The sequence below is a fragment of the Lissotriton helveticus genome, chromosome 9 (assembly GCF_964261635.1).
Source record: "Lissotriton helveticus chromosome 9, aLisHel1.1, whole genome shotgun sequence".
Lineage (NCBI taxonomy): Eukaryota > Metazoa > Chordata > Amphibia > Caudata > Salamandridae > Lissotriton > Lissotriton helveticus.
The window spans coordinates 418,935,619-418,962,067 of record NC_136070.1 but is presented as its reverse complement, the minus strand read 5'-3'; the positions used below and the strand labels follow the sequence as shown (position 1 = coordinate 418,962,067).

The following is a 26,449-nucleotide window of genomic DNA, read 5'->3' as shown; positions in this document are numbered from 1 at the left end:
TCCGTCACAACTACGTGCTCCGGTTGGGGAAGGGAGAGGGATCTGCCTCTGACCCAATCGCGGTCCGTAAGCCACCACTGCAACTGTCTCGCAGTGCCCTCCGAGATCAGGACATGGTCGGATAGGTTGCCTTGATGCTGGGCCCACTGAAACTTTAGGTCCCACTGCAGAGCCCGCATCCGCCACCGGGCGTGATGCACCAGAAGGATGCAGGAAGCCATCAGCCCCAGCAGCCACAGCGTCAACCTGACCGAAACCCGGGATAACGGCTGAAAGATGGGAATCAATGCCTGTATATCCCGGACCCGCCGTTCCGGAGGATAAACCCGAAACTGCGCCGAGTCGAGAACCGCTCCGATGAAAAGGAGCTTTTGAGAGGGACACAGGTGTGATTTCGGCACATTGATGGAAAACCCCAGCTCGTGCAGGAGGTCTGCCGTCATCTGAAGGTGGTGGACGACTGTCTGGGGCGAGCCCGCCTTCAACAACCAGTCGTCGAGGTAGGGGAAGACTGAAACCCCTAACCGGCGCAGATGAGCTGCGACCACCGCCATCACTTTCGTGAACACCCGTGGGGCGCTGGTAAGGCCGAATGGGAGCACGATAAACTGAAAGTGCTCGTGGCCTACCGTGAACCGCAGGTAACTCCGGTGGGCCGGCAGGACGGGGATGTGAAAATACGCATCCTGCAAGTCCAACGCCACCATCCAGTCTTGCGGGTCTAGAGCAGCCAAGACCTGAGCCAAAGTCAACATCTTGAACTTCTCCTTCCGGAGGAAGCCGTTGACGTTCCGTAGATCCAAGATAGGACGCAGGCCCCCATTGTCCTTCTTGGGTACCAGAAAGTAGTGGGAATAGCAACCACACCCTACTTATGGCCCAGGAACGCGCTCGATGGCCCCCTTGGCCAAGAGGGCCGTAACTTCCTCCTGCAGAAGTGTCAAGTGGTCCCCCGACACACGGTGGTTCTGCGGTGGCATGGCTGGAGGAGTGGTCTCGAAGGGGAGGGAGTAGCCCCTTCGGACGAGCTGCAGCACCCACCTGTCCGATGTGATAGTGCGCCAGCGGGAGTGGTGATGGCGAACCCTGCCACCCACTGGCGTCACATGGGCCCGAAAGCACGGACTAGGAGGATTTGGAGGCTGATGCTGCGGGGGGAGGTGTGGTCTGACCTCGCCGTTGTCCCCGACCGCCTCCACGGCGGAATCCACGGCCGCCACCGCGTTGAGAAGTATTCTGCGGTGCGTGGCTGGCAGCACGTGTGGGACCGCCCCTTCCGTGGCCACGAAAGGAGCGAAACGAACCCGTTTGCTGGCGCTGGGTCGAAAGCCCCAAGGACTTGGCCGTGACCCTGGAGTCCTTGAAGCGTTCCAGCGCGTGGTCCGCCTTGTCGCCAAACAGGCGACTGCCATCGAACGGCATGTCCATCAAAGTATTTTGGACATCTGCCGAAAAATTGGCGGATCTCAGCCAGGCGTGGCGACGAATCGCCACCGTCGTGGACATCTCTCTGCCCAGCGAGTCGGTCGTATCAAGACCACACCTGATGGAATATCGTGCCGCGTTTCGGCCTTCAATCATAGCCTTGCCGAGCTTTGCCCGTACCTCCTGCGGGCATTCTGGCAGACACTCCGCGACCGTATCCCACAGAGAGTGGGTGTAGCGGCCCAAGAGGCATGCGGTGTTGCAAGACCGCAGTCCCAAACTCAGGGACGAGAAGACCTTCTTCCCATACTGGTCGTACCTCTTAGATTCCCGGTCGGGCGGGGCCGACGGGAATGCGGTCTGGGAAGTCGAGGCCTGGATCACCAGACTCTCAGGGGTGGGATGGGTGGACAGGAACTTGGGGTCGTGCGGACACGGACGGTGGCGTCTGACCACGTTCCTGTCAACAGGCGAACCTGAAGCGGGCCTGGACCACGTGCCCAAAAGAATGTCTGTCAAGGCTTCGTTGAACGGCAGCAGAGGCTCCTGCGGGCATGCCTGCGGTTTGAAGACCTCGGTGAGGATGTTAGGCCTCACGACCGCGACGGGGAGCTCAAGGTGTAAGGCCTTGGCAGCCCTCATCAACACCACTGAATAAGCAGCCCCAGCCTCCGAGGCCACAGTAGGAGGCAAGACAAAACCAGGGTTAGGAGAGTCGTCCAGACCACTGGCGTCACCCAAATCACCTGTCCAGTCCACGTCGTACTGACACTCGCGTGACAGAGGGTCCTCAGACTTAATAATAATAATAATACCTCCCAACCCTCTCCGTATTCTACATCCTCCCCATATTCGGAGTCAACAATGTAGACCGGCTCCTCGGGGTACACAGGCCCCATCGGCGTCGGACGACGCCGGTCCGACTTCGCGTCCGGAGACGGAGAGGGAATGGGGGTGGCGCCGCCCGGCGCCGGAGCCCCGGCGCCGCGTGGAGGCGGCACCATGGGTTGCCCCGATGGAATCGGCGCCGGAGAGGCCGGTGGACCAGCCGGCGTCGACCCTGAAGGGCCCAGCGGCGCCGGGGCCGGAGCCGCCGTCGGGGCCGGAGCACCCGACGGCGTCGGGGCAGGAGCACCCAAACCGCTCGGGCCCCCGGACGGGACCACCGGGCCCGCAGGCGCCGTAGGCCCCGTCGGAGGAGACAGTGCCCTCATGGCCATGAGGAACTCCTCTATCTCCTCGCGCGACGCGCCTTGCCCAGGGACCGTAGGGTATGGAGCAGGCCGCGCCGGCGACCCATGCGGATCCGCGGGGGTGGGGCCACCCGAACCCCCGGCCGCATCGCGCGAGCGTCGGGGGTACGATGACGACGCCCCGACTTCTTGTGTTTCTTACCTGAGGAACCAGAGGAATGGTGACGACTTCCGGAGCGCTCGTGGCGGCTCCGCGATACTGCTCTTCGGATCTGCGCTAACTGGCGCGGAAAAAAGAAGAACTGACGTCAGCGCGCGGAGGCGGCGTCTATATACTCCAGCGACGTCATCACGGCACACGATGCCGACGACGGACGCGGAGCCGCAGGGGACGCCTGCAGACGACGCCTACCGACGCGCAGGGGTACTGCTACGCAAAAGTTTCCGGATCCAGACTGACGCCTGGGGTTATTCTAAGGTAAGGAATCTAATACTAACCTGTTTCTTTCAGATATCACTGTTTTGCCTGAACCGCGCAAATGCCTCCTAAATATCTGGGATCCCAACGACTTAGACAGGTATGGACTAATGTGGGCTACACTGGCCATGACAGTGGCTAAGCGAGACATCGCGCAGCGAGACATCGCGCAGAAGTGGGGGGTTCCGGAACTACCCACGGTGAACAGATGGGCTAACAATATGGATGCGCTAATGGTAACGGAGAGGGCGGTTTATGTACTCAGAGCTTCCCCCCGGAAGTGGAACAAGGTTTGGGCAGCATGGAATGTCTATCGAGGGGAGATATGTGATTCGCTCTCAGAGGGAGATGACACGGACTCCGAAGGGGAAGATGAAAGGGCAAAGAGATGATCGCCTATGAGGGCCGAAGGCAGTGGTGGCCTAGAACATGACGACTGAGTGGTACTGAGAGGGGATGCGGACTTACTTTTGGAAAGTGGGAGGTGGTACCGCAAGAGATATGATGGCTTAAGTTTGAGGGGGGGGGGGGGGTTGTTTCAAAAGGTTTCTTAAAATGGGGGGCATGTTAAGCAATGTAACCAAGGCAATACTTGGTGACATCCAGAGAAGTTGATATAAGCGAACACGAATGGTCGCACTCATCGCAGGAGGGGTGAATACTATCACTGTTTGGAATTTTATGTTACATGATACGTGATGCAAGACTGTTACTTTGACAAAAAGAAAAATTATGATTGAATGTAACACTAACTGCTTGATATGCCTACATGTCAATAAAGATTTCCCAAAAAAAAAAAAAAAAAAATACAATTCTTTCAATTGGTTACAAGAAAGTCATGTATAACTAAAGAATCATTACAAACTACTAGCCACTAAAGGATGTGTATTTTAAGAGTTTTCAAAATATACTCACACCACCAGTATTTGCCAGTAATATCAAAACTTACTTTTGCTTTTCAGCTTTAAACTGTTGAGTGCAATCATCAAATAATTTTTGGTTCATCTCCATAAAGAGTTTCAGGGCATTGTATATCAATCCGTGTATCGTTCTAAAAGTACAATTACAAGGGGAGTATTAGTTTTTCTAAATATATAGATTTGTCAAGATTGCAGTAACCTACCCTTAGACGCACCCTGTGCCTACACATGTATTTGCATGCAGATATTACATAAATACAAAAACAATCCTAACAAAAATTAGGCAAAGGCAACATGTCTTATTTGCAGTGGCAGCACTGAATCGAGTAGGAATGACCTTTGGAGTTAATAGCAATGCATTTTTATTATAAATATTAAAAAACTTGCTATTTTCATACTGTTCTTGCATGAGATAGAAGTGAATGTGCCAAAAACTGATCAGTGAGTACATTTCATATGCAAACTAGTCCGTAGTGTATTACAATAAAACCACTTATTATAAGACAGAATGAAATTAAACAACTAAGAGCATGAAGCGAAAGAAACTCTAGGATTGTCTGAAGTGGGCTAAAACAGACGAACAAGCTACTCATCTTCAGCAAAAATCTTTCTGGCGTATAGTCTACATAACGGCATATTCCGCACCTTGTGAATATTCCCCAGGAGTCAGACTGGAACCTGACATTTTAAAGCAGTACCCCTACATACCAGCATGTGGCGTCCTGCTGCTCTGCACCAAAGTCATTCCACTCAAGAAGTGATAAGAGGAGCTGCATATAAGCAACACCTAGCCACGCCTACATCAGTTGCATTCTTATAACTATCCAAGCCCTCAGAGGCTAGGCCTGTAGGCAGAGTAGGATGAGCAGTGTCTAGATATGCAAAAAGGGACTATTTTAGATGATAAAAGTGCACAGTTTACAGAATGAGGATGTGGAAGGATTAGGGAGGAATCTACTGAGAGTATAGCAGGAAAGTAGGCTCTGCCTTCATGGTTACCCCCACTTTTGTGGTGGTGTCAGTGTGTTTTTTTGACTAGTCGGACTGGGATCCAGCTAATTAGGACCCCAGTCACTGTGCTTCCTCCCTAAATTGACTATGGTAAGTACTTCTGTTCCTCCACAATTGGCTACTGAGGTACCCTTATTAGTTACTAGTATATTGTACTGAGGTACCAAAGCATAGGTACACCAGGGGTCTCCCATGGGCTGCAGCATGTATTGTGCCACCCATGATAGACCACTCAAACTGTGACTACAGGCTTGTCATTGCAGCCTGTGTGAGTTGGTGCTAGCACCACTTGCGACAGATGCACAGGTTACTTACCTTCGGTAACAATATATCTGTAAGAAACAGTAGTTAGTATTAGATTCCTTACCTTAGAATACATACCCCAGCAATAACAACCCCGGTGGTGGGTCTGCGAACCAATGATCACACCAGAAAGTCCTGGAGAACGGAATGGCCGAAAAAGCCATCTCTCCGGACTTGGCTGTCCAGGCAGTAGTGTCTTGCGAACGTGTGCAGTGATGCCCATGTAGCTGCCTGACAGATGTCCTGCAAGGGGACTAGACGACCCAGGGCAGTGGTAGCTGCCGTGGCCCAAGAAGAATGGGCCCTCAGCCCAACAGGAGGCTCCTTCCTAGCCACAGAGTAGCAAATCTTGATGCACAAGACGACCCACCGGGAGATGGTTTGTTTGTGCACCGCCCGACCCTTCTTAGCGCCCACGTAACCAACAAAGAGCTGGTCATCCACCCGGCACGTGCACGTTTTGGGTCCAGACGGTGGAGCCTCTCTTCCTCTTTCGAGGGATGCGGAAAGAAGGTGGGCAAGGTGATGGACTGCCCGATGTGGAAGGCTGTGACTACCTTGGGCAGGAAAGAGGGTCGCGTCCGCAACACAATCTTGTCTGGATGGACAGAAAGGAAAGGAGGTTTAGAAGAAAGGGCCTGGAGCTCACTCACTCTCCTGGCAGAGGTGATGGCAACCAGGAATGCAGTCTTAAGGGTAAGAAGACGAAGAGGACAGTTATGAAGTGGCTAGAAGGGAGTGCAGATCAGATAAGTCAGAACAAGGTTCAAGTCCGACTGAGGCATCACGAAATGAACAGGAGGGAACATATGAGAGATTCCCTTCAAAAACCTATTTACACTGGGGACTTGAACAAAGAGGGCTGATCAGGTAGCCTTAAGAAGGCTGAAATGGCAGAGAGGTAGCCCTTGATAGTGCCCAGAGCAGAGCCCTGCTTGGCAAGAGAAAGAAGTAAGAGGAGGACCTCAGAAAGAGGGGCAGAGAGTGGATCCACAGCCTTTGCTGTGCACCATGCCACAAATTTGTTCCACCTGCAGACGTATACCGATTTTGTGGAGGGACGCCTGGCTGCCAGAATCACATTACAAACTTCAAGAGGCAAGTCAAATGGCCTCAACTGTTGCTGCTCAATCTCCACGCATGGAGGTGAAAGGCTGGACAGGTTCGGGTGGAGGACCGTCCCCTGCTGCTGCGACAGAAGGTCCTACCGAAGAGGCAGACGAATCGGGGGATCGACTGACATGCTGAGTAGCTCGGGATACCTGTATCTTCGTGCCCAGTCCGGAGCCACAAGGATGACTTGGGCCCGGTCGCGCCTGATCTTCTTTAGCACTCTGGGAAGAAGTGGTATAGGCGGAAAGGCGTACAACAGACCGCAACTCCACTCGCAACGAAAAGTGTCGCCGAGCGAGTGCCGTCTCGGAAATTCCAACGCGCAGACCTGATGACATTGCGCGTTCTCTTCTGTGGTGAATAGATCTAACCAAGGCTCTTCCCACTGCTGAAAGAGACCTTGCGCCACGTCCGAGTTCAGATGCCATTCGTGATCCATCATGCACCAAAGGCTGAGTTCGTCCGCCGTTGGTGTTCAGGGAACCTACCAGGTGTTGAACCACCAGGGTCACGCCCTGATGTTCCAGCCACTGCCAGAGGCGCAGAGCCTCCTGGCATAGGGTCCACGACCCCACCCCGCCCTGTTTGTTGGAGTACCACATGGCGGTGGTGTTGTCCGTGAACACCTGCACTACACTCCCCCGGACAGAGGGAATGCCTTCAGTGCAAGCCAGATCGCCCGCAGCTCCAGAAGATTGATATGGAGCTGGGACTCCGCAGGAGACCAGAGTCCTCTGATCTCCGACTCTCCCATGTTGCCCCCCCCCAGCCCTGGAGGGACGTGTCTGTCACAACTACCTGCTCCGGCTGGGGAAGGGAGAGGGATCTGCCACTGATCCAATCGCGGTCCGTGAGCCACCACTGCAACGGTCTTGCAGTGCCCTCCAAGATCAAGACGTGGTCGGACAAGTTGCCCTGATGCTGGGCCCACTGAAACTTCAGGTCCCACAGCAGAGCCCACATCCGCCACTGGGCGTGATGCACCAGAAGGATGCAGGAGGCCATCAGCCCCAGTAGCTGCAGCGTCAACCTGACCGAGACTCGGGATAACGACTGAAAGATCGGAATCAAGAGCCTGAAAATCCCGAACCCGCTGTTCGGGAGGATAAGCCCGAAACTGCGCCGAGTCTAGAACCGCTCCGAAGAAGAGGAGCTTCTGGGAGGGACACAGGTGCGACTTCGGCACCTTAATGGAGCACCCCAGCATGTGCAGGAGGTCGGCAGTAGTCTGGAGGTGGCTGGCGACTGCCTGGGGCGAGCCCGCCTTCAACAACCAGTCGTCGAGGTAGGGGTAGACTGAAACCCCTAACCTGCACAGATGAGCTGCGACCACCGCCATCACTTTCGTGAACACCCGTGGGGCGCTGGTAAGGCCAAAGGGGAGCACGGTAAACTGAAAGTGCTCGTGGCCTACCGTGAACCGCAGGTAATGCCGGTGGGCCGGCAGGACCGGGATGTGAAAATAAGCGTCCTGCAAGTCCAACGCTACCATCCAGTCTCCCGGGTCCAGGGCAGCTAAGACCTGAGCGAGAGTCAGCATCTTGAACTTCTCCTTCCGGAGGAAGCCGTTGACTTTCCGCAGGTCCAAGATAGGGCGTAGGCCCCCTTTGCCCTTCTTGGGAACCAGAAAGTAGTGGGAGTAACAACCACACCCTACTTCTGGCCCAGGAACGCGCTCGATGGCCCCCTTGGCCAAGAGGGCCGCAACTTCCTCTTGCAGAAGTTTCAAGTGATCCCCCGACATGCGGTGGTTCTGGGGTGGCATGGCTGGAGGGGTCGCCTCGAAGGGGAGGGAGTAGCCCCTTCGGACGATTTGCAGCACCCACCTGTCCGACGTGATGGAGCGCCAATGGAGGAGGTGATGGCGAACCCTGCCCCCCACTGGCGTCGAATGGGCCTGAAAGCTCTGACTAGGAAGGCATTGAGGCGGATGCTGCAGGGGTAGATGTGGACTGGCCGCGCCGTTGTCCCCTGTTACCGTCACGACGGTAACCACGTCCGCCGTCGCGCTGGATGGTAGTCTGCGGCCCGAGGCTGGCAGGACGTGTGGGGGCGCCCCTTCCGTGGCCCGAAAGGAGCGCTGGGCAGAAGATTGCTGGCGCAGGGCAAACAGGCCAAAGAACTTGGCCGTAGCCCTGGAGTACTTAAAGCGTTCCAGCGCACTATTTGCCTTGCCACCGAAGAGGTGGCTGCCATCGAACGGCATGTCTATAAGGGTGTTCTGAACATCGGCCGAAAAGTTGGCAGACCTGAGCCAGGCTTGGCGGCGAACTGCCACAGATGTGGAAATAGCTCTTCCGAGCGAGTCCGTGGTATCCAGCCCACATCGTATTGAATACCGCGCTGCGTCTCTTCCCTCCGCGAGGGCTTAAGCGAGTTTCCCTCGGGCCCCTCCGGGCACTCAGGCAGCACTTCCGCGACCGTATCCCACAGAGAGTGGGTTTAACGGCCCAAGAGGCACGCGGTGTTAACCGACCGCAATCCCAAACTAAGGGAGGAGAACATCTTCTTGCGGCGCAGGGCCAACAGGCCAAAGGACTTGGCCGTAGCCCTGGAGTACTTAAAGCGTTCCAGCGCACTATTTGCATTGCCACCGAAGAGGTGGCTGCCATCGAACGGCATGTCCATAAGGGTGTTCTGAACATCGGCCGAAAAGTTGGCAGACCTGAGCCAGGCTTGGCGGCGAACTGCCACAGATGTGGAAATAGCTCTTCCGAGCGAGTCCGTGGTATCCAGCCCACATCGTATTGAATACCGCGCTGCGTCTCTTCCCTCCGCGAGGGCTTAAGCGAGTTTCACTCGGGCCCCTCCGGGCACTCAGGCAGCACTACCGCGACCGTATCCCACAGAGAGTGGGTTTAACGGCCCAAGATGCACGCGGTGTTAACCGACCGCAATCTCAAACTAAGGGAGAACATCTTCTTGCCAAATTGTTAATACCTCTAGGATTCCCGATCTGGTGGCGCAGTTGGGAATGCGGATTGGGAAGTAGAGGCCTGGATAACCAGGCTCTCGGGAGTGGGGTGGGTGGACAATAAACTAGGGTCGCCCGGGGCAGGGCGGTGGAGCCTAGCGACGTTCCTATCTACAGGGGCACCTGCAGTGGGCCTGGACCAGGTGCCCAACAGGACGTCCGTGAGAGCCTCATTAAACGGCAGTAGAGGGCCTGGGGAGCTTACCTGCTGTTTAAGGAGCTCAGTGAGGATGTTAGACCTCACCGTTGCGACGGGGAGCTCAAGAGCCAAGGCCTTGGCTGCCCTCATCAGCACCACACTATAAGCAGCCCCCTCCTCCGTAGCCACAGTAGGGGGGGGGGGGAGACAAAACAAGTGTCTGGGGAGTTATCCAGGCCACTGGCTTCCCCTAGTTCCTGTGTCCAGTCATGAAATGACTGGCACTCATGTGCCAGGGGGCCCTCAGACCCCCCAGTCATCCTAGTCGTCCATGTCCTGAAATTCAGGGATAAAGGATGGACCCAGATCCTCGAAGAATTCCTCTTCGACCGGCGCCGAATGCGGCATCGAGTGGCTGCGGCGCCGGCGCCGGATCCGGACCGAGGGTTGGACTAGGGATGGCGCCATGCGGGAACGGCGCCGGGGGTGACTGTGAGAAGTTGGCCTGATATATGATGCTCACTAGTTCTAGTGATCACCTTGTATCAGTCCAAACAACCCTTATGGTGACTGGTTGTAAGTCAACCTTATAGACCAGCTATCCTAATGGTAGCATGGACAAAGCAGTCTTAGGCTAAACTCTTTTGGTATGTGAAGCCAGCTTTTTTACCACAATATAACCCCTTGAATACCAGATGCGAGGACACCACACAGGTTGTTATGAAAATAAACAATATATTTATTAATAACAAACATCTCTGAACTCTTTATGAGGTCAGAGGGCTAAGCACATGACAATCTCTTAGGAAAAATACGATAAGTTGCACAAAATTACAATGGTGCCCTAGGGGCACGGCAAACCATATACTAAGTAAATGGTATAAGGAAATCGATAGAAGGAATGGAGCTGTCCAGAGGCTGTAGAATCGTTGGGACCATGCTACCCTAACTTTAGGTAAGTAATAGGAGGCCCACGGAACGCGTGTGCAGAGTGTGAACTCACACGCGAGATGCGTAACAACGTCTATGGACAGTACAGTTCAAGAAAAAGGTGAGTACGGACAATCCTGACTAGTTAGGACTAAAACGACTGTGGAACTGGACACTAGGACAGTTAAACTACCCTTGAGCACTGAAATGCTCTCGTTACCTCACCCACGGGCTGCGGGTGCATAGGTGCAAAGTCGTGTCTGGTTCCGGCGTTGAAGTCTATGGAGCCTGGAAGAAAAGATGCTGCAGGCGACCAGGAGGAAGATGTCCGGTGTGATCCAAGGGTGGATCAGAGATGCTGAAGACCTGAAAGCAGAGGGGACAATGTTCAAAGTCACTAGCCAGTGACTGGAGTGGAACCAGGAAGGAACCAGATGTCGTCGTCGCGATCAGGTGAAGAGTGGACGTTTGACTCTGCAGCCACGCGGACCAGGAGGTGTCTTCGACGAACAGGATGGAGGCACGAGCTGTCCCACGCACGCTCTCGCTGTCGGCGGTGTCTGTTCCGGATTCGACGTCAACAGGTCTTGGCAAAGCAAACCTACGCGGCGAGTGGAAAAGGCGTCTGATGCGGACTAGGAGAGTCCGGGGTGCTCCTCTTTTGGAAGGGAGCAAGGGCCAGTCTGGAACAACCAGACCAGCAGTGTAGTTTTTAAAGTTCGTCGTCTAGGAGGTCACTAGCCAGCCGGCAAGTGACCAGACAACGCGTCGAGCAGCAAACAAGCAGAAGGGCCCCACGAACATCTCGTGGAAGCTGGAGGGCTGATCTTCGGTGCAGGAGCTGCTCGGGGCTGGGGCTTCTCAATCCCCAAAGCACTTGGTCGAGTTTACCTCGGGAGTCGTGCTGGAAGCGAAGTGCAGTTTCGTTCAAGATGGCCGGTCCCACGTGTCTCGTCGCACCCACGGATCTCAGCTATGCTGCAGATGTGAGTTGAGGTCGGAGAGGTCTGGGAATCCGGGTCTCGTCGGGCTCTGAAGTCTGGATCCTTGAGGGAAGACGACAAAGTGAAGCCGCTGGACGCTTGATGGTGCCTGCAGTTGCAGGGTGGACACTCCTTGTCCACAAGGGAGATTCTTCAGTCTTCTGTGGAGCAGAACGTCGAAGTCCAGAGTTTCTTCTTTTAGAGTTGTTCAGGATAATCTAATTTGGAATGGGACCAGCTCCTACCTTTATTCTCCTAAAGGGGGCTGCACTACTGACTAGGTCCCTCCCCTGGGTGGGACCAGGAAGGGGAGTGGCCACACCCCCTATCCTTTGTCCGGTTTCGCGCCAGAGCTGGGGCAGGGATGCCCCAGCAACTGGTTTGAACCGGTGTATGCACAGGACACCTTGTGTGCCCCAGGCATGTCTCATTCCTTTCAGGCCTGTCCTACCCAATACACAAAATCCTGTCTGGGGTGGTGCCAGAGCACCATCTCACATAATTCCAAGCAGTCTGCCTTCAGGATTGATAAGGCCTGCCATAGGAGTGACTGATAGGAGTATATGTGTCCATTTTAAGGTTAGATATAGGTATACTATATCTACAGCAAAGGGTGATTACACCACCTTGCCCCAGCTGTCGTGCAGCCAGTTGTGTCAGTTTAGATGGCCAGCCAGGGGTGGCATAATACATGCTTCAGCCCCTGGTAGGCCTTGGGTACACCTATGCCCTGGGTACCTAAGGTACACTGTACAGGGACTGATAAGGTGGCCCAGTACCAATTGGTAAATGCACCTAAAGTACATGGATGTCAATTTAGAGAGAGAACAGCTAGGCTGTGGGTCTGATTAGCAGGTCCACAGCCAGGGAAAGTCATAAACCAGTGAAGAAAAAAGCACATTACAACAAATAGAGAACAATTTTTGGAAATGGCTTTTAGGCGTTCTACAATCTTGTCCCTCTATTACTTGCCACAAAGAACTAGATCGCCCACATGTTTCAGACCAAATCTTTGCCGCCTCCACGCTTCTTTGGCACTCACAATGGAGGAGGAACACCCTAAAGGTGACAAGATATTATTTTATATGGTTTAAAATTAGATGGATGCAGCAACATAAAATGGTTGCAATTTGTTAAGACAAGCTTATATACCAATCGGACTTCCAAAGTTATTTGAGGATCTTTCTATCTCAAGGTCCGAGGTGAAAAAACTTTTTTTTTGAAAAACAGGATAAGGAGATGTGGGAAATTATTCAACTCAAACCTAGGGTTCAACAATATTATTTAAATCCTGGTACAAACTTGTCTGATCTTAACTACCTATTGTTTGTGACCAATCATAATCACAGATTTTTATTGATAAGATTCCGCTTGAATTATATCCCACTGATGCTCGGTTATCCTCCTAATATGTACTCGCTGAAAGTGTTGCTGGCTGAAGTAGGGGAGACAACACTAACTAAACTTCAGGTGATCCAAAATACTGCGGCAAGGATGGTTCTAAATCGCCCCCCAGGATCCCCATCACTCCCCTTACTCAGAGAACTGCACTGGCTCCCAGTGAAGAAGAGATATTTTTTCAAGATCTGCTGCCTCTCTTTTATAGCTCTTGGGGGGGGGGGGCAGCTATTTGCAAAACAAGTTTTCCAGGCAGGTGTCAGGATGATGCAATTTAAGATCGAACTCACTGGCCCTCCTGAAGGTCCCACGCATTCGGTTAAGTCGCACAGGTGGTAGAGCTTTTTCGTACATTGCTCCCAAATACTGGAACTCGTTACCAGAGGCCCTGCGTAAATCAACAACTCTCCTGACCTTCAGGAAACAACTAAAAACCTTCCTGTTTTAACATGGCTCTTTACTCGAGCAACTATTATCTCGACCTGGACAGGCAAATATCAATCATGAGGTTAATTGTATGCAAATGACATGTATATAAGATGTTTAAGTCATTTTTGTATTGAGCAACTATTATCTCGACCTGCTTTATGCTATCACCTAGGTAAGCGCTGAGATGCCCCCGCGTGAGTCACGCGCTATATAAGAGATCATTAACATAACATCATTAACATATATCTACTCAATGTGATCTCCATATGCTATTCTTCTGTGCATTTGATAGAAAGGAGAGAAAGATTTTTATGCCCTTTGTTTCAGTCACTGAGGCAATGTCGACCAAACCTTTACAACTTAAAGCAGTTGTCTGATAAGTATACCTGTTATTGCTTGGCCTTATTTCTTCAAGTGCTATAAAGACAGGCAAATATCAATCATGAGGTTAATTGTATGCAAATGACATGTATTTAAGATGTTTACGTCATTTTTGTTTCGATTTGGATTTTTTAAGCGTTTTTTATAATGTATTACTTCTTTTTATTTCTGGTGAAATATTTTTATGCAGTTTTTCACAAGTATTTTGACTGACTGTGTTTATATCTCCGGGTAGGAGATATACCAATGTGTAATTGAGTGCTGTGTAATAAATTGACATTTTTATATATACACACTGTGGTTCTTTTTCGTTTAACCCACACTACATGATTAGTAAAGTAAAACAAGCTGCTAAACACTCCTTCAAAATAAGCCTGAAGGCTGCTCTCCACAGCTACCACTTTGAGAGCATTCTATGGTTATCAAAGACCATTAAAATTACCATTAGGGTTGCCTGGATTAGTGCAAGGTGCTTCACTTAAATAAGTGTGCACCATATACTAAGCTAGCCTCCTAAATTGGTGTGCAGCAGTTGGGATTTAAGCCTGCGCTGTTTTACCAGCGATCTAGGTGTAGTTAGATGAAAAACTATCAATAGCATAGGTGCATAAAAAAATACTCTTGTAAGTAGTAAGTTCTACTGAACTTTTTGAATTGGCAAACAAGGGTCCAGCACAACCCTTTCTCCAATCTTTGGAAGTTTAGTTTTCACTAGGATAGGTAGGTGAAACACCACACTACACCTAGTTAACATGTCTTTAGTTGGAGAGAACAGTGGTGTACAGCTCTCTAAGTACAGTGGTCTGAGGTTCCAGATACTCCGGACCATAGCTGCATTTAGAAGGCTAAATAATGGTAGTAACCTAACTAAGAGCAATTCATACATATGATTCTGCAGTAGGACATGCACAACCCTGAAGTCAGAGGGTCAGGGTGACTTTGGCATGGGTGGGGCTCAAGAAGAGGGGTCAGGGTGGCTCACCCCAGTGACCACAATTCGGAGCATGACCAGGAGGAGTCTGAAGACCCCACACTGGTAAATTCTGATCTACCAGGGAATGGACTGGAAGCATCTAAAGGTAGGTACCCTTTGTTCCCCCTGGGAGGGCATAAAGAGTCCAGGGGAGGTCCAGGTCTTCCTCTGTCCATTCCAATGCCTTTAACAACTCTACAGGGACTCCTTAGAAAGGGAATACTACCTGCTCAAACTTGAGAGAGCTAGGCTCAGGCTCAAGAAGTAGCAGTTGGCTCTTGATAAGGGACCCTAGAAGTACAAAAGTTTAGGAAGAATTTGGGACTTGGGTACCATGGTAGCAGAATTAGCGAGCCTAGGATTAGGGAATAGTCCTTCGATACTATGAACCTGAGCAGGATAGTCCCTCCTTACCAGGAGGGGATTATATCCATAAATGGATCACTGCCTTTGGGGGCCTGTAAAGTACAGAAGGTCCCTCAAGGGCAGTGGGCAACTATCCTGTGGCTCTACTCTGCTAGCAAAGGTAGAGACAAACATCTCATGGTCAAGGAGGAAGATGCTGACAACTACACAGTCTTGAAGAGTGCCCTAATAGATGTGTTTGGTTTAACCACTGAGCAATACAGGGTAAAGTTTAGGGGCACACAGAACGCACACGCCCAAGACTGGGTTGATTTTGTAGATAGTGCTATTAAGGCTCTGGAAGGTTTGCTTAATGGAAGTAATGTGCATGACTATGAGGGACTGTACAATTTATTTATGAGGGAGAACATCCTTAATAACTGTCCAAATCAGCAGTTGCACCAGAACCTGGTGGACTTTGATCTGACCTGTCCCGAAGAAATGGGAAAGAAGGCAGACAAATTGGTCCGCACCAGGTCAAGCAGACAAACAATGGTGGTGACCGTAAGAAGCAAGATTCCTCTTCTGCCCAAGAGAAGGGTGGGGAGAAAGGTAAATACAACAAGCATTGGCATAGCCAATAGGTCTCGCCTTTGGGGCCTTATAAGTGTTTAACCATGCAACAGTTAATGTTGTTACACCAAGGATATTGTGCTGCATAACTAAATACTTATAAGGTCCCAAAAGCGAGACCTATTGGCTATGCCGATACTTGTCTTTTTAAGTTACCATACAAGCTGAAAAAAGGAGCTGCTTACTTTTTAATTTCCATTTAAAATTATGATTTGAATGTTTGTGAAAAAACACTCCTGGTTCCAGCACACTGCACAGGCATAACAGTTCCAAACCATGAGATAAGATTATGTCCCTGTGCCTTAGTTGCTTGGTAGTGAAATAGTAGTGTATCAATTAACTCTCGTGGTAAGAAATAAAGGGTTAAAGAAAGATTAAACTGTTCAGTTCCCATGGTGCGCATTGACGCTGATTCAGTTGTCTATCAGTGAATATGCTTTTTGACAAAGCTGCACCTTGGAACAAACAAGGTGTGGTACACTGACGTATGTCTGTTCCGCAAGTAAGAATGCTGTTGGGATAACTGTAGCCAGAAACAGATGGGGGAAGCCTTTCAGAAGTGGTGAGGATATTTAAATGGTCCAATTCCAGAGGTGGACACGGACTGTGGGGTAGGGCAGACTGAGCAGCTCTCGCCGCCATATCACTCACGTTACAGGGATACACTACACCTTAGTGAAGCCAAGCTCAGACTGAACAAGGCAGACCTGGCTGCAGGGACATAGGTGCATGTGTCTGGGTGCCATCAAAGCAGAGCTCTGTCTGCAGAAGACAAAACTCCCCACCAGTAGTTTGCAGTCCAATTGGCCCGTTTTGATGTTGGCACCCTGATAAGGGAGGCTGGAGTGGGAGGTGGGGTCTGATGGATGGCTTTCTGATGGATTATGAGTGGTAATTGGCCCTCACTCTCCCTTTGTTCAGGCTCCCCGCAGGGCTGCAGCTTGCCTCCACTTAGGGACAATGTTTATGCAAAAGTCCCAGGGGATGCTGCAAGGGGGCAGAGACCGCGAGTGGCTGTCGGCATTCTGGACTGTCTCTCGAGTCCTGCAGATCCCTCGGAATTTAGTGGATTGAGAGCAAAATGAAGTTATGGGGCCCAGCAGGAGAAGTGAATGAAGAGACTTATGGAAGCGGCAAGCGGGGCTCCGTGCATCATAGGTGGGCAGTTCCTGTTCTATGACACATGACGTCATGGTGTGGGGGGTTGTTTACGAAGCCTTTCTCTCCAGTTGAAGTACGAGTTTCCTGGCTATGGGGTGAAGCGAGTGGAGCACAGCAAGGCCGAATACAGGCGACGTACAAGCTGCTATCTGGCCAAGGAGAGATGCTGTGAGAAGTTGGCCTGATAGGTGATGTTTCCAATTCTGGAACCACCTATTATCAGACCAAACAATCCCTTATGGTGTCAGGTTGTAAGTCAACCTTGTTAGACAAGCTATCCTAGGGGTAGCATGGACTAAGCAGCCTAAAGGCTTAACTTAAGAGGTCGTGTTAAGCGAGCTGTTTTACCACATACAATCCTGTAATATCAAATGAAAGGACACCACACAAGTATATATTATAAAAATATATGTGTTTATTACTAAAAACAATCCCCAGTATTCTTTATGAATAAAGGGGCACAAGCGTTAAATCAAAAGCACAGTTTAAACATACAAAGTTGCACAATTATGGATGAGGGCGGGTGGCCACTCAAACCATATACTAAACAAGTGGTATAAGAGATACCAATCGAACAGTGGTTAGGCCTAGGGCCTAGGGAATCGCTGGGAGCAGTCAGGACAAGCAGTGCTGAAGTCGGGAGAGGCCCACGGGATTCGGGAGCAGTGCGGAAAGCGCACGCATGCACCAATGTTAACCAATGGTGCGTAAAAGTTGTAAAGTTAAAGTTTAAGGACACTTCCGCTGAACCTAGAGGAACAAAACTTAAGACACAGACCCTAGAGATGTGTACCAGTGTGGGAACACCGGCGGAGCAAAGTTACCTCACCCACAGGAAGCGGGTGCACAGGGTCGAAGTTGAGTCGGGTTTCGTCACGCAGGCTCTTGGTGCTTGAAGCTGAAAGGGCTGCAGGCGGGGTGAAAGAGAAGTGTCCGGTGGAGTCCAAGGGTGGACTCGAGTCGAAAAGTACCTGAAAGCAGAGGGGACAGAGTCTGGGTCACTCAGCAGTGACCAGGGTGGAACCAGGATGGAACCAGGCAATGTCGGGCGCAATCAGGTCGCTGTCGAGGAGCTTCTCTCCGCTGTCACGTGGGCTCTGGGGCATCTACGACGTCCAGGAGCAGGTCACGATCTGTCCCACGCAGGCTCTCGCCATCGGCGCTGTCGGCTTCAAGATTGGAGCAAACACTTGGCAAAAGCAATCCACGCGGAACCGGGAGATTGCTTCTCACTCGAACCAGGAGGGTCAGAGTGGGGGCTCCTTTTCAGGGGAGCTGGTGCAGATCTGGAGCAACCAGATTCGCAGGTCGGTTTTCAAGTTTCGTCGGCACAGGGGCCACTAGCCGGCTGGCAAGTGACCGGGCCAACGCGTTGAGCCAAAAGTAGCAGAAGGGCCCCACGCAGCACTCGATGAGTGTAGAGGGGTGAGCTTCGGTGCAAGAGTGGCTCAGGGTTGGGGCTTCTCAAACCCCGGTGTACAGCTTCGAGGGTCACTCGTGGGCTGCACGGTCAGCGTCTCGTGGTCAATTCAAGATGGCGTGCCCCACGCTTCCGGTCACCTCCACGGGTCTCAGCTCTGCAGGGACTGTGGATCGGGCTGTTGGAAAGCAGGCAAGCTTGATCTCGTCGATCTCTGTCGCTCGAGTTCCGGCGGGAACTGCAACAAAGCAGACGCCGAGGGCTGGATGGTGCCTGTTTGCACAGGGTGGTCACTCCTTGACCACAAGGGAGATTCTTCGGGCTTCTACGTCGAGTAGGATGTCGAAGGGTCCAGAATTCGTTTCTTATGTTTCTTCAGGATAATCTGAAGTGCATTGGCACTGCTCCCAGTCTTATACTAATTTTGGGGGCTGGATTACCTGCTAGGTCCCCTCCTATGGGTGGGACCCAGGAAGTGGGTGGATACACCCCCTTCCTTTGATCCAGGCCGCCCTGGCACGAGGGCTGGAGTGCCCCAGAACCGGTTTGGCCGGATTAGGCAAGGGGCAGCCTTGTGCGCCCCAGGCAGTGTCTGGTTTCTTTCAGACCTCCCTGCTACAATCCACTATCTCCTGTCTGGAGGGTGGTAACACCCTCCTGCGACAGGAAACCCTTTGTCCAGGCCCCATTTGGCTGAGTTTCGGTCAGCTTCAGGGGGTCAGACTCTTGTCTGTGGCAGAGGCATCCATTTTGTGGATCTAAGGCCCTTTTAGAAATTAACCGCATTTAAGTAAAGTAACATGTCTTACCCCTCTAGAGGGGTGGAATGCTATCCCCGTCGCCAGAACTGGCGAGGGGATAGTATTCCAAATCGTATGACACCTTACACGACATGTTTTGATAAAGCCAAACCAGAGTTGCTATATAACCGCGAGGATTATAATGCACTTAAGAGTATATGGTATGGCAATATCCTGAAACAGCTTAGGGAGTTGTTCCCGACAGCTGCAGACAGGCTCAGCTCATGCTAGAGCTCCATCTCACATTAAACCACGCACTCTGCCTCCAGGATTGATGAGGCCTTCCATAGGAGTGGCTCACAGGTTAATATGTGTCCAGATATAGGTTTAGATATAGGTATACTATATCTAAGCAAGGGGTGATTACACCACCTTACCCCAGCTGAGTGATCAGCCAGTTGTGTCAATTTAAGAACCAGCCAGGGGTGGCAAAAGATATGCTGCAGCCCCTGGTAGGCCTTGGTGGCCCCTATGCCCTGGGCACCTATAGGGCACCTATAGTGCATTATACAGGGGCTGACAAGGAGTCCATTTCCAATTGTGGTATGTACCTAGGGTACATGGAATCCATTTTACAGAGAGAGCAGATGGCCCTGATTAGCAGGGAACCAGGTCAACTAAGTCAAAAAACCAGCTAAACACAGGCAAAATAGTCAGGTAGCCACCTTCCTACAGATGCAAAGCGCGAAGCACATTTTACCTAGGCCTCCTGAACAAACTATTGTTTCATATTTAGCTGTGCCGGGCGTATGGCCTTCTTCACTTTCCATCTCAAGAGGATCATGTATTGTCGTATGTAGTACTGAAAGAGGACACCCTATCATAAATAACATGTTTTTAATGCAGAGCTTTAAACAGCACTTCTGCCGTCTCTTAGCACAGCACGCAAGAGAAGTAACTATTATTTAATTTACTGATAGCCAGTTTACCGACCGTAGGGGGATGTGTGGGCTGTGTTTTTTCAACATCAAGTGTTCTACTCACTGAGCCACCATGCCGACTCAGAGTGAGTGTTGCAACAGCATTGTAGTGCTTTGTGATGACAGTGGTAGAAATACTGCAGCTGGTACTACCTCTCATAAGAACAACACCAGCAACAATATTATCGATGATAAAGTAGACTACCCCAACTTTATCCAATTCTTACTACATGCAGCACAAAGCTAAAAATACACACAAACACCATCGAAGCCAATGCCCACGAATTGCTCACACCAGCAGGTTTCTCTCAGCTGCGTTTTACTTTAGAACTAATTAGCCCAGACAATCTCCTAAAGCTATATTCAATATTGAACTTGCTGCCTTCTCAAATAAAAGCTCTACTAATTTACATGAAGTTACACCTTTTATATTAGAGCTAAAAGTTAGTTCCAGAGGCGCAGGAATGAGCAGATAAACTATAAATGAGAGAAACAAGTGTCTGGCTGGAAGTGGCAGAAATACGTTCACCACGTAGGTGAGAAACGCTGTAGCAGCTTGTGCACTCTACTGCCTCGAGCTGCAGGAAATGCATTTACAAACGAGGTATGCAGGTATCTGGGCCAGAGCTCGCAAAGGAAGCATTAGAAACAGGAGTCAAAGATCCAAATCCTCTTGCATTTTACATTAATCCTTTTATTCAAACAATGGGGTACCACTCCGCTAATTTCCTGAAAGACCAGCAGTTCAAAGTTGCTGGCTTCCAACAGATAAACACATACTTCATTAGGACGTAATGTTGTACCTCGGGGCAAATAAGGCCATGTTTACACATCACCTGAGGGAGATAAAAAGATGCATGGTTTACTTACCCAGTGCTGTAAAATAAACTTCCCTGGCGCCCACTGCTCCTCCCACGTGAAGGCACATTGTAAAAGGCTAACATGAAAGCGGTGGAAAAGCGTCGCAAACAAGCGCCTACCTACCTAAAAGAAGCAGATAATAAAGGAAGTGACTAGCGAGATGCTGAGCTCAGAGAAGGCCCAAATCCTGCCCTCCCCTCTAATTAGAGACAGAGGAGTTTCGGCAGGCAGGCAAGCAATGTTTGGAAATTGCATTTACAAAGCGGCTGCGAAAGTGAAAGTGATCGCGATCAAGTGCGGTGAGCGATGCGCTTAATGAGCATGACTAGGAAAGCCATATGGTCCATCTGCTATTAAGCGCCCGCCAGCGCCCGCGCACATGCACTCAAGCTCTAGGCCACGGTGGTAGCCTTTTTTTAAGCCCTTTCTAAAAGTCTCGCCAGACCAGCGCATGCGCTGGGTCAGACGAGACCTAAAGAACAAGTTACTCACCTTTGGTAACGCTTTTTCTGGTAGATACAGTATCTGCCTGTGGATTCCTAACCTTGTGAATATCCCCTTGCGTCAGCAACATTCGGAAATTCTTTTCATAGCTTCGCACCGATGTGGACTTGGACGTCATAGAGGCACGGCATCGCACGTGATTCCACTGAGGTCACCGACGCCTATAATAGGCCCATGCCGGCGTGATGACATCAGTTCCGCCCTTTTTTCCGTGCCTTCGAGGCACACGGACGGACCAATGACAGTATATATATATATATATATATATATATATATATATATATATATATATATATATATATATATACATAGTATACACAGTAAACAATAGTCAAGGTAACACACAGTGTGAAGTAAATGTAAGAAAACATTTGAAAGAACACATTTTCCTTGAACATAAAATAAATACAGCACAGAAAACCCTGGTATAGAAGAGTGGACAACGGGAAGGCGGGTGGGTCAGTGAGGAATCCACAGGCAGATACTGTATCTACCAGAAAAAGCGTTATCGAAGGTAAGTAACTTGTTCTTCTGATAGATACATCTGCCAGTGGATTCCTCACCTTGAGAATAGATTCCCACAGCAGTCCCCACTCCCGGAGGAGGGTGTCCACTCTCCTAAACCAGTAAATCCTGGAAGACAGAGCGCGTAAAGTGGCCGTCCCTCCTCACCTCAGAGTCCAAGCAGTAATGCTTCGCAAAAGTGTGGAGGGAGGACCAAGTTGCGGCCCTACAAATATCCTCTACAGGAACACCTCTAGACAAAGCCGAGGTTGACGACTTCGCTCTTGTAGAATGAGCCCTTATACCCTTTGGAGGTTCCTTACCGGCCAAAGAGTAGCAGATCTTTATACAGAGGATGATCCATCTTGAAAGAGTTCTTTTATGAACCACTCTTCCTTTCTTGCAGCCAGCAAACCCAATGAAGAGCTGGTCATCCACACGACAGTCTTCAGTTCTGTCCAGTTAAAAAGACACCGCCCTCCTAGGGTCCAGACGGTGTAACCTCTCCTCCTCCTTGGAAGGGTGAGGGGGAGGATAAAAGGTAGGGAGGGTAATGGATTGTCCTAGGTGAAAGGGAGTCACCACCTTAGGGAGAAAAGCAGCCCTGGTCCTAAGAACCATTCGTTCAGCATGAATGGTCAAGAAAGGGGGCTTGGAACTAAGAGCTTGAAGCTCACTTAGCCTCCTTGCCGAGGTAATTGCAACCAGGAAGACTGTCTTAAAAGTCAAAAGCCTCATAGGACACTTGTGTAAGGGCTCAAAGGGAGCACCCATCAAGTATGTTAAGACAAGATTTAAGTCCCATTGAGGCACAATAAAGGGAGTAGGAGGGAATTTATTAGTGAGACCCTTCAAAAATCTTAAAACTACAGGAGATTTGAAAAGAAACGGCTGGTCCGGCAAACATATAAACGCCGAGAGATAACCCTTGACTGTTGCAACGGCAAGCCCTTGCTGCGCCAAAGAGAGAGCAAACTGGAGAATATCAGATAAATGGGATTTCAAAGGGTCTACAGACTTCTCTCCACACCAGGTGACAAATCTAGACCATCTATACGAATAGATGGACTTAGTGGAGTCACGTCTAGCTGAAAGAATGACATCGTGTGGGAGAGAAAACAAGTTCAGGTTGCCCCGTTCAATCTCCAGGCATGAAGGTGTAAGGTCTGGAGGTGGGGGTGGAGAACCTGCCCCTCCATCTGAGAGAGGAGGTCTGCCCTGTGAGGGAGACGGAGCGGCGGGTGAGAGGAGAGGTGGAGAAGATCTGTGTACCACACCCTTCTTGGCCAATCCGGGGCGACCAATATAACTTGGGCCCGATCTTGGCGAATCTTCCTCAGAACCCGAGGAATCAAGGGTATGGGAGGAAACGCATAAAGGAGTTGACTTCCCCAACTCAACTGAAACGCGTCCCCCAAGGCTACTTGCATCGGATACTGGAGACTGCAAAAAGACAGGCAGTGAGCATTCTTGTGAGTGGCAAACAGGTCCACCCGAGGAGTTCCCCACATCCGAAAGATGTTGTGAACTACCTCTGGATGGAGCTTCCACTCGTGGTCGGCCGAGAACTGCCGACTGAGAACGTCCGCACGAACGTTCAGAACCCCGGCCAGATGATTTGCCATCAGACAAATCTGATGGTCCTGAACCCAGGACCAGAGACGCAGAGCCTCCCTGCTGAGACACTGCGACCCCACTCCTCCCTGCTTGTTGACATACCACATCACGGTCGTATTGTCCGTCAGGACCTGAACCGACTGACCGCGAAGGGAAGGGAGGAAGGCCTTGAGCGCCAAACGAATCGCCCGCAATTCCAGAAGGTTGATATGAAGCAACCTTTCCTCTGGAGACCAAAGACCCTTGACCTCCAGGTCCCCCAGATGAGCACCCCACCCTAGAGTGGATGCATCCGTTATTACTGAGGCCACCGGAGGAGGCAGATGAAAAGGCTTCCCTTGAGACCGGTTGCCTTCCACGGCCCACCAAGTCAGATCCGCTGCAGCTTCTCTGGAGATCCTCACTCACTCCCTGAGATCTCCATTGTGCTGATACCACTGCCTGTGGAGGTACCACTGGAGTGCCCTCACGTGCCAGCATGCATGGTTGACCAACAGAATGCATGAAGCCATCAGACCGAGCAGGACTGGAACAACCACTCCATTGTAAAATAAAGGAATCATTTCCTGTATGTCGCGAATCCTTTGAGGTGGAGGGAATGCCCGACATACAATTGTGTCCATGACAGCACCTATGAACAGGATGCGCCGGGAGGGCACCAGGTGAGACTTGGGTACATTTATCGAAAAACCCAACCTGCACAACAACTGGGTTGTCTCTTGCAGATGTTGGAGCACTCTCTCTGACGACTCTGCTCTGATCAGCCAGTTGTCCAAATAGGGGAATACTGGGATCCCCGACCTTCTGAGATGTGCTGCCACCACTGCCATCACCTTGGTAAAGACTCGAGGCGCAGTAGTAATTCCAAAAGGCAGGACCGCAAACTGATAGTGTTGCGACGCCACCGTAAAACGGAAATACTTCCTGTGCGACTTCAGGATTGGGATGTGAAAATACGCATCCTGCAAGTTGAGCGACATCATCCAGTCTTCTTCCAGCAGCGTTTGATGAACCTGAGCAAGGGTGAGCATCTTGAATTTCTCTTGCCTTAGATAGAGATTCAAGATCCTGAGATCCAGGATTGGACGAAGTCTGCCATCCTTCTTGGGAATCAGGAAATACCGGGAGTAGCATCCCTGACCCCTTTCCTGCTCTGGGACCACCTCTATCGCACCCTTTCTCAATAGAGTCAGTACTTCCTCCTGTAGAAGCAACAGATGTTCCTCCGTGCAATAACCTTGGCAAGTTCTGATACACAGCCTTTCCGCGCCAGATACGCAGATCCATGATAGAACCAACACTGGTGCCATGAAACTAGGGCCCTGAAAGGGGATGACCTTAGCCCTAGATATTGGTTCGCAGAACGGGGAGGATGGGTGAGTCGGTAAGGAATCTATCACTAACTAATGTCTCTTACAGATATATCGTTACACAAGTAGTAACTTGTGCATCTGAAAGAGATACGTTCGTGATACATTCCTTACCTTAGAATAGATACCCCAGCAATACCAACCCCGGTGGTGGGTCTGCGAACCAATAATCACACCAGAAAGTCCTGAAGGACGGAACGGCCAAAGAAGCCATCCCTCCGGACTTGACTGTCCAGACAGTAGTGTCTTGCAAACGTGTGCAGCGAGGCCCACGTAGCTGCCTGGCAAATGTCCTGCAAGGGCACACCCCGGCCCAGAGCAGTGGTAGTAGCCGTTGCCCGGGTGGAATGGGCCCGCAATCCAACAGGGGGCTCCTTTTTAGGCAAGGAGTAACATGCCTGGATACACAAGATGATCCACCGCGAGATGGTCCGCTTGTGCACCGCTTTCCCCTTCTTAGCGCCCACGTAACCAACGAAGAGTTGGTCATCCACCCGGAACTGGCGTGTGCGATCCAAGTAGAATGAAAGCGCACGTTTTGGGTCCAGACGGTGGAGCCGCTCTTCCTCTTTAGAGGGATGCGGTGGCGGAAAGAAGGTGGGCAAGGTGATAGGCTGCCCGATATGGAAGGCCGTGACAACCTTGGGCAGGAAAGATGGCTTAGTACACAACACAACCTTGTCCGGATGGACAGAAAGGAAAGGAGGAGTACAAAAAAGAGCCTGGAGTTCACTCACTCTCCTGGCAGAGGTGATGGCAACCAGGAAGGCAGTCTTCAAGGTAAGAAGACGGAGAGGACAGTTGTGAAGTGGCTCAAAGGGAGCGCACATCAGAAATGTAAGAACAAGGTTCAAGTCCCACTGAGGCATCACAAACGGAACAGGAGGGAAAGTGTGTGTGATGCCCTTCAGAAAAAGATTAACAATAGGGGACTTGAACAAAGAAGGCTGATCAGGTAGCCTTAGAAAGGCTGAAAGGGCAGAAAGGTAGCCCTTGATAGTGCCCTGAGCAGAGCCCTGCTGGTCAAGAGAAAGAAGGAAGAGAAGAACCTCAGAAAGAGGGGCAGCAAGAGGATCCACAGCCTTTGCTGTGCACCATGCCACAAATCTGTTGCACCTGCAGGTGTATACCGACTTTGTGGAGGGACGCCTGGCTGCCAGAATGACGTTACAGACTTCAGGAGGCAAGTCAAATGGCCTCAACTGTCGCCGCTCAATCTCCAAGCATGGAGGTGGAGACTGGACAGGTTCGGGTGGAGGACCGTTCCCTCCTGCTGCTGCGACAGAAGGTCCTCCTGAAGAGGCAGACAAACCGGGGATCAACTGACATACTGAGTAGCTCTGGATACCAGTACCTTCGAGCCCAGTCCGGAGCCACAAGGATGACTTGGGCCCGGTCGCGCTTGATCTTCTTCAGCACTCTGGGCAGAAGTGGTATAGGCGGAAAGGCGTACAGTAGACCGGAGCTCCACTTGCGACGAAAAGCATCTCCGAGCGAGTGCCGCCTTGGAAATTCCAACGCGCAGAACTGATGACATTGCGCGTTCTCTTCGGTGGCGAATAGATCTAACCAAAGCTCTCCCCATTGCTGAAAGAGGCCTTGCGCCACGTCCGGGTTCAGACGCCATTCGTGATCCATCATGCACCGACGGCTGAGCTCGTCCG

The 26,449-nt window shown here is 51.1% G+C and overlaps 1 protein-coding gene across 2 annotated transcripts in view; it reads right to left on the bottom strand.

The window, feature by feature from the left end:
• PPP2R5C (protein phosphatase 2 regulatory subunit B'gamma) overlaps positions 1-26,449 on the bottom strand; it is a 1,473,822-nt gene that overhangs the window by 290,218 nt on the left and 1,157,155 nt on the right. For both annotated transcript variants that reach the window (XM_078660190.1, XM_078660191.1), the window contains one exon: positions 4,046-4,147. In XM_078660190.1, the coding sequence (XP_078516316.1) occupies positions 4,046-4,147 (102 nt within the window). The remainder of the gene's footprint in view (positions 1-4,045; positions 4,148-26,449) is intronic.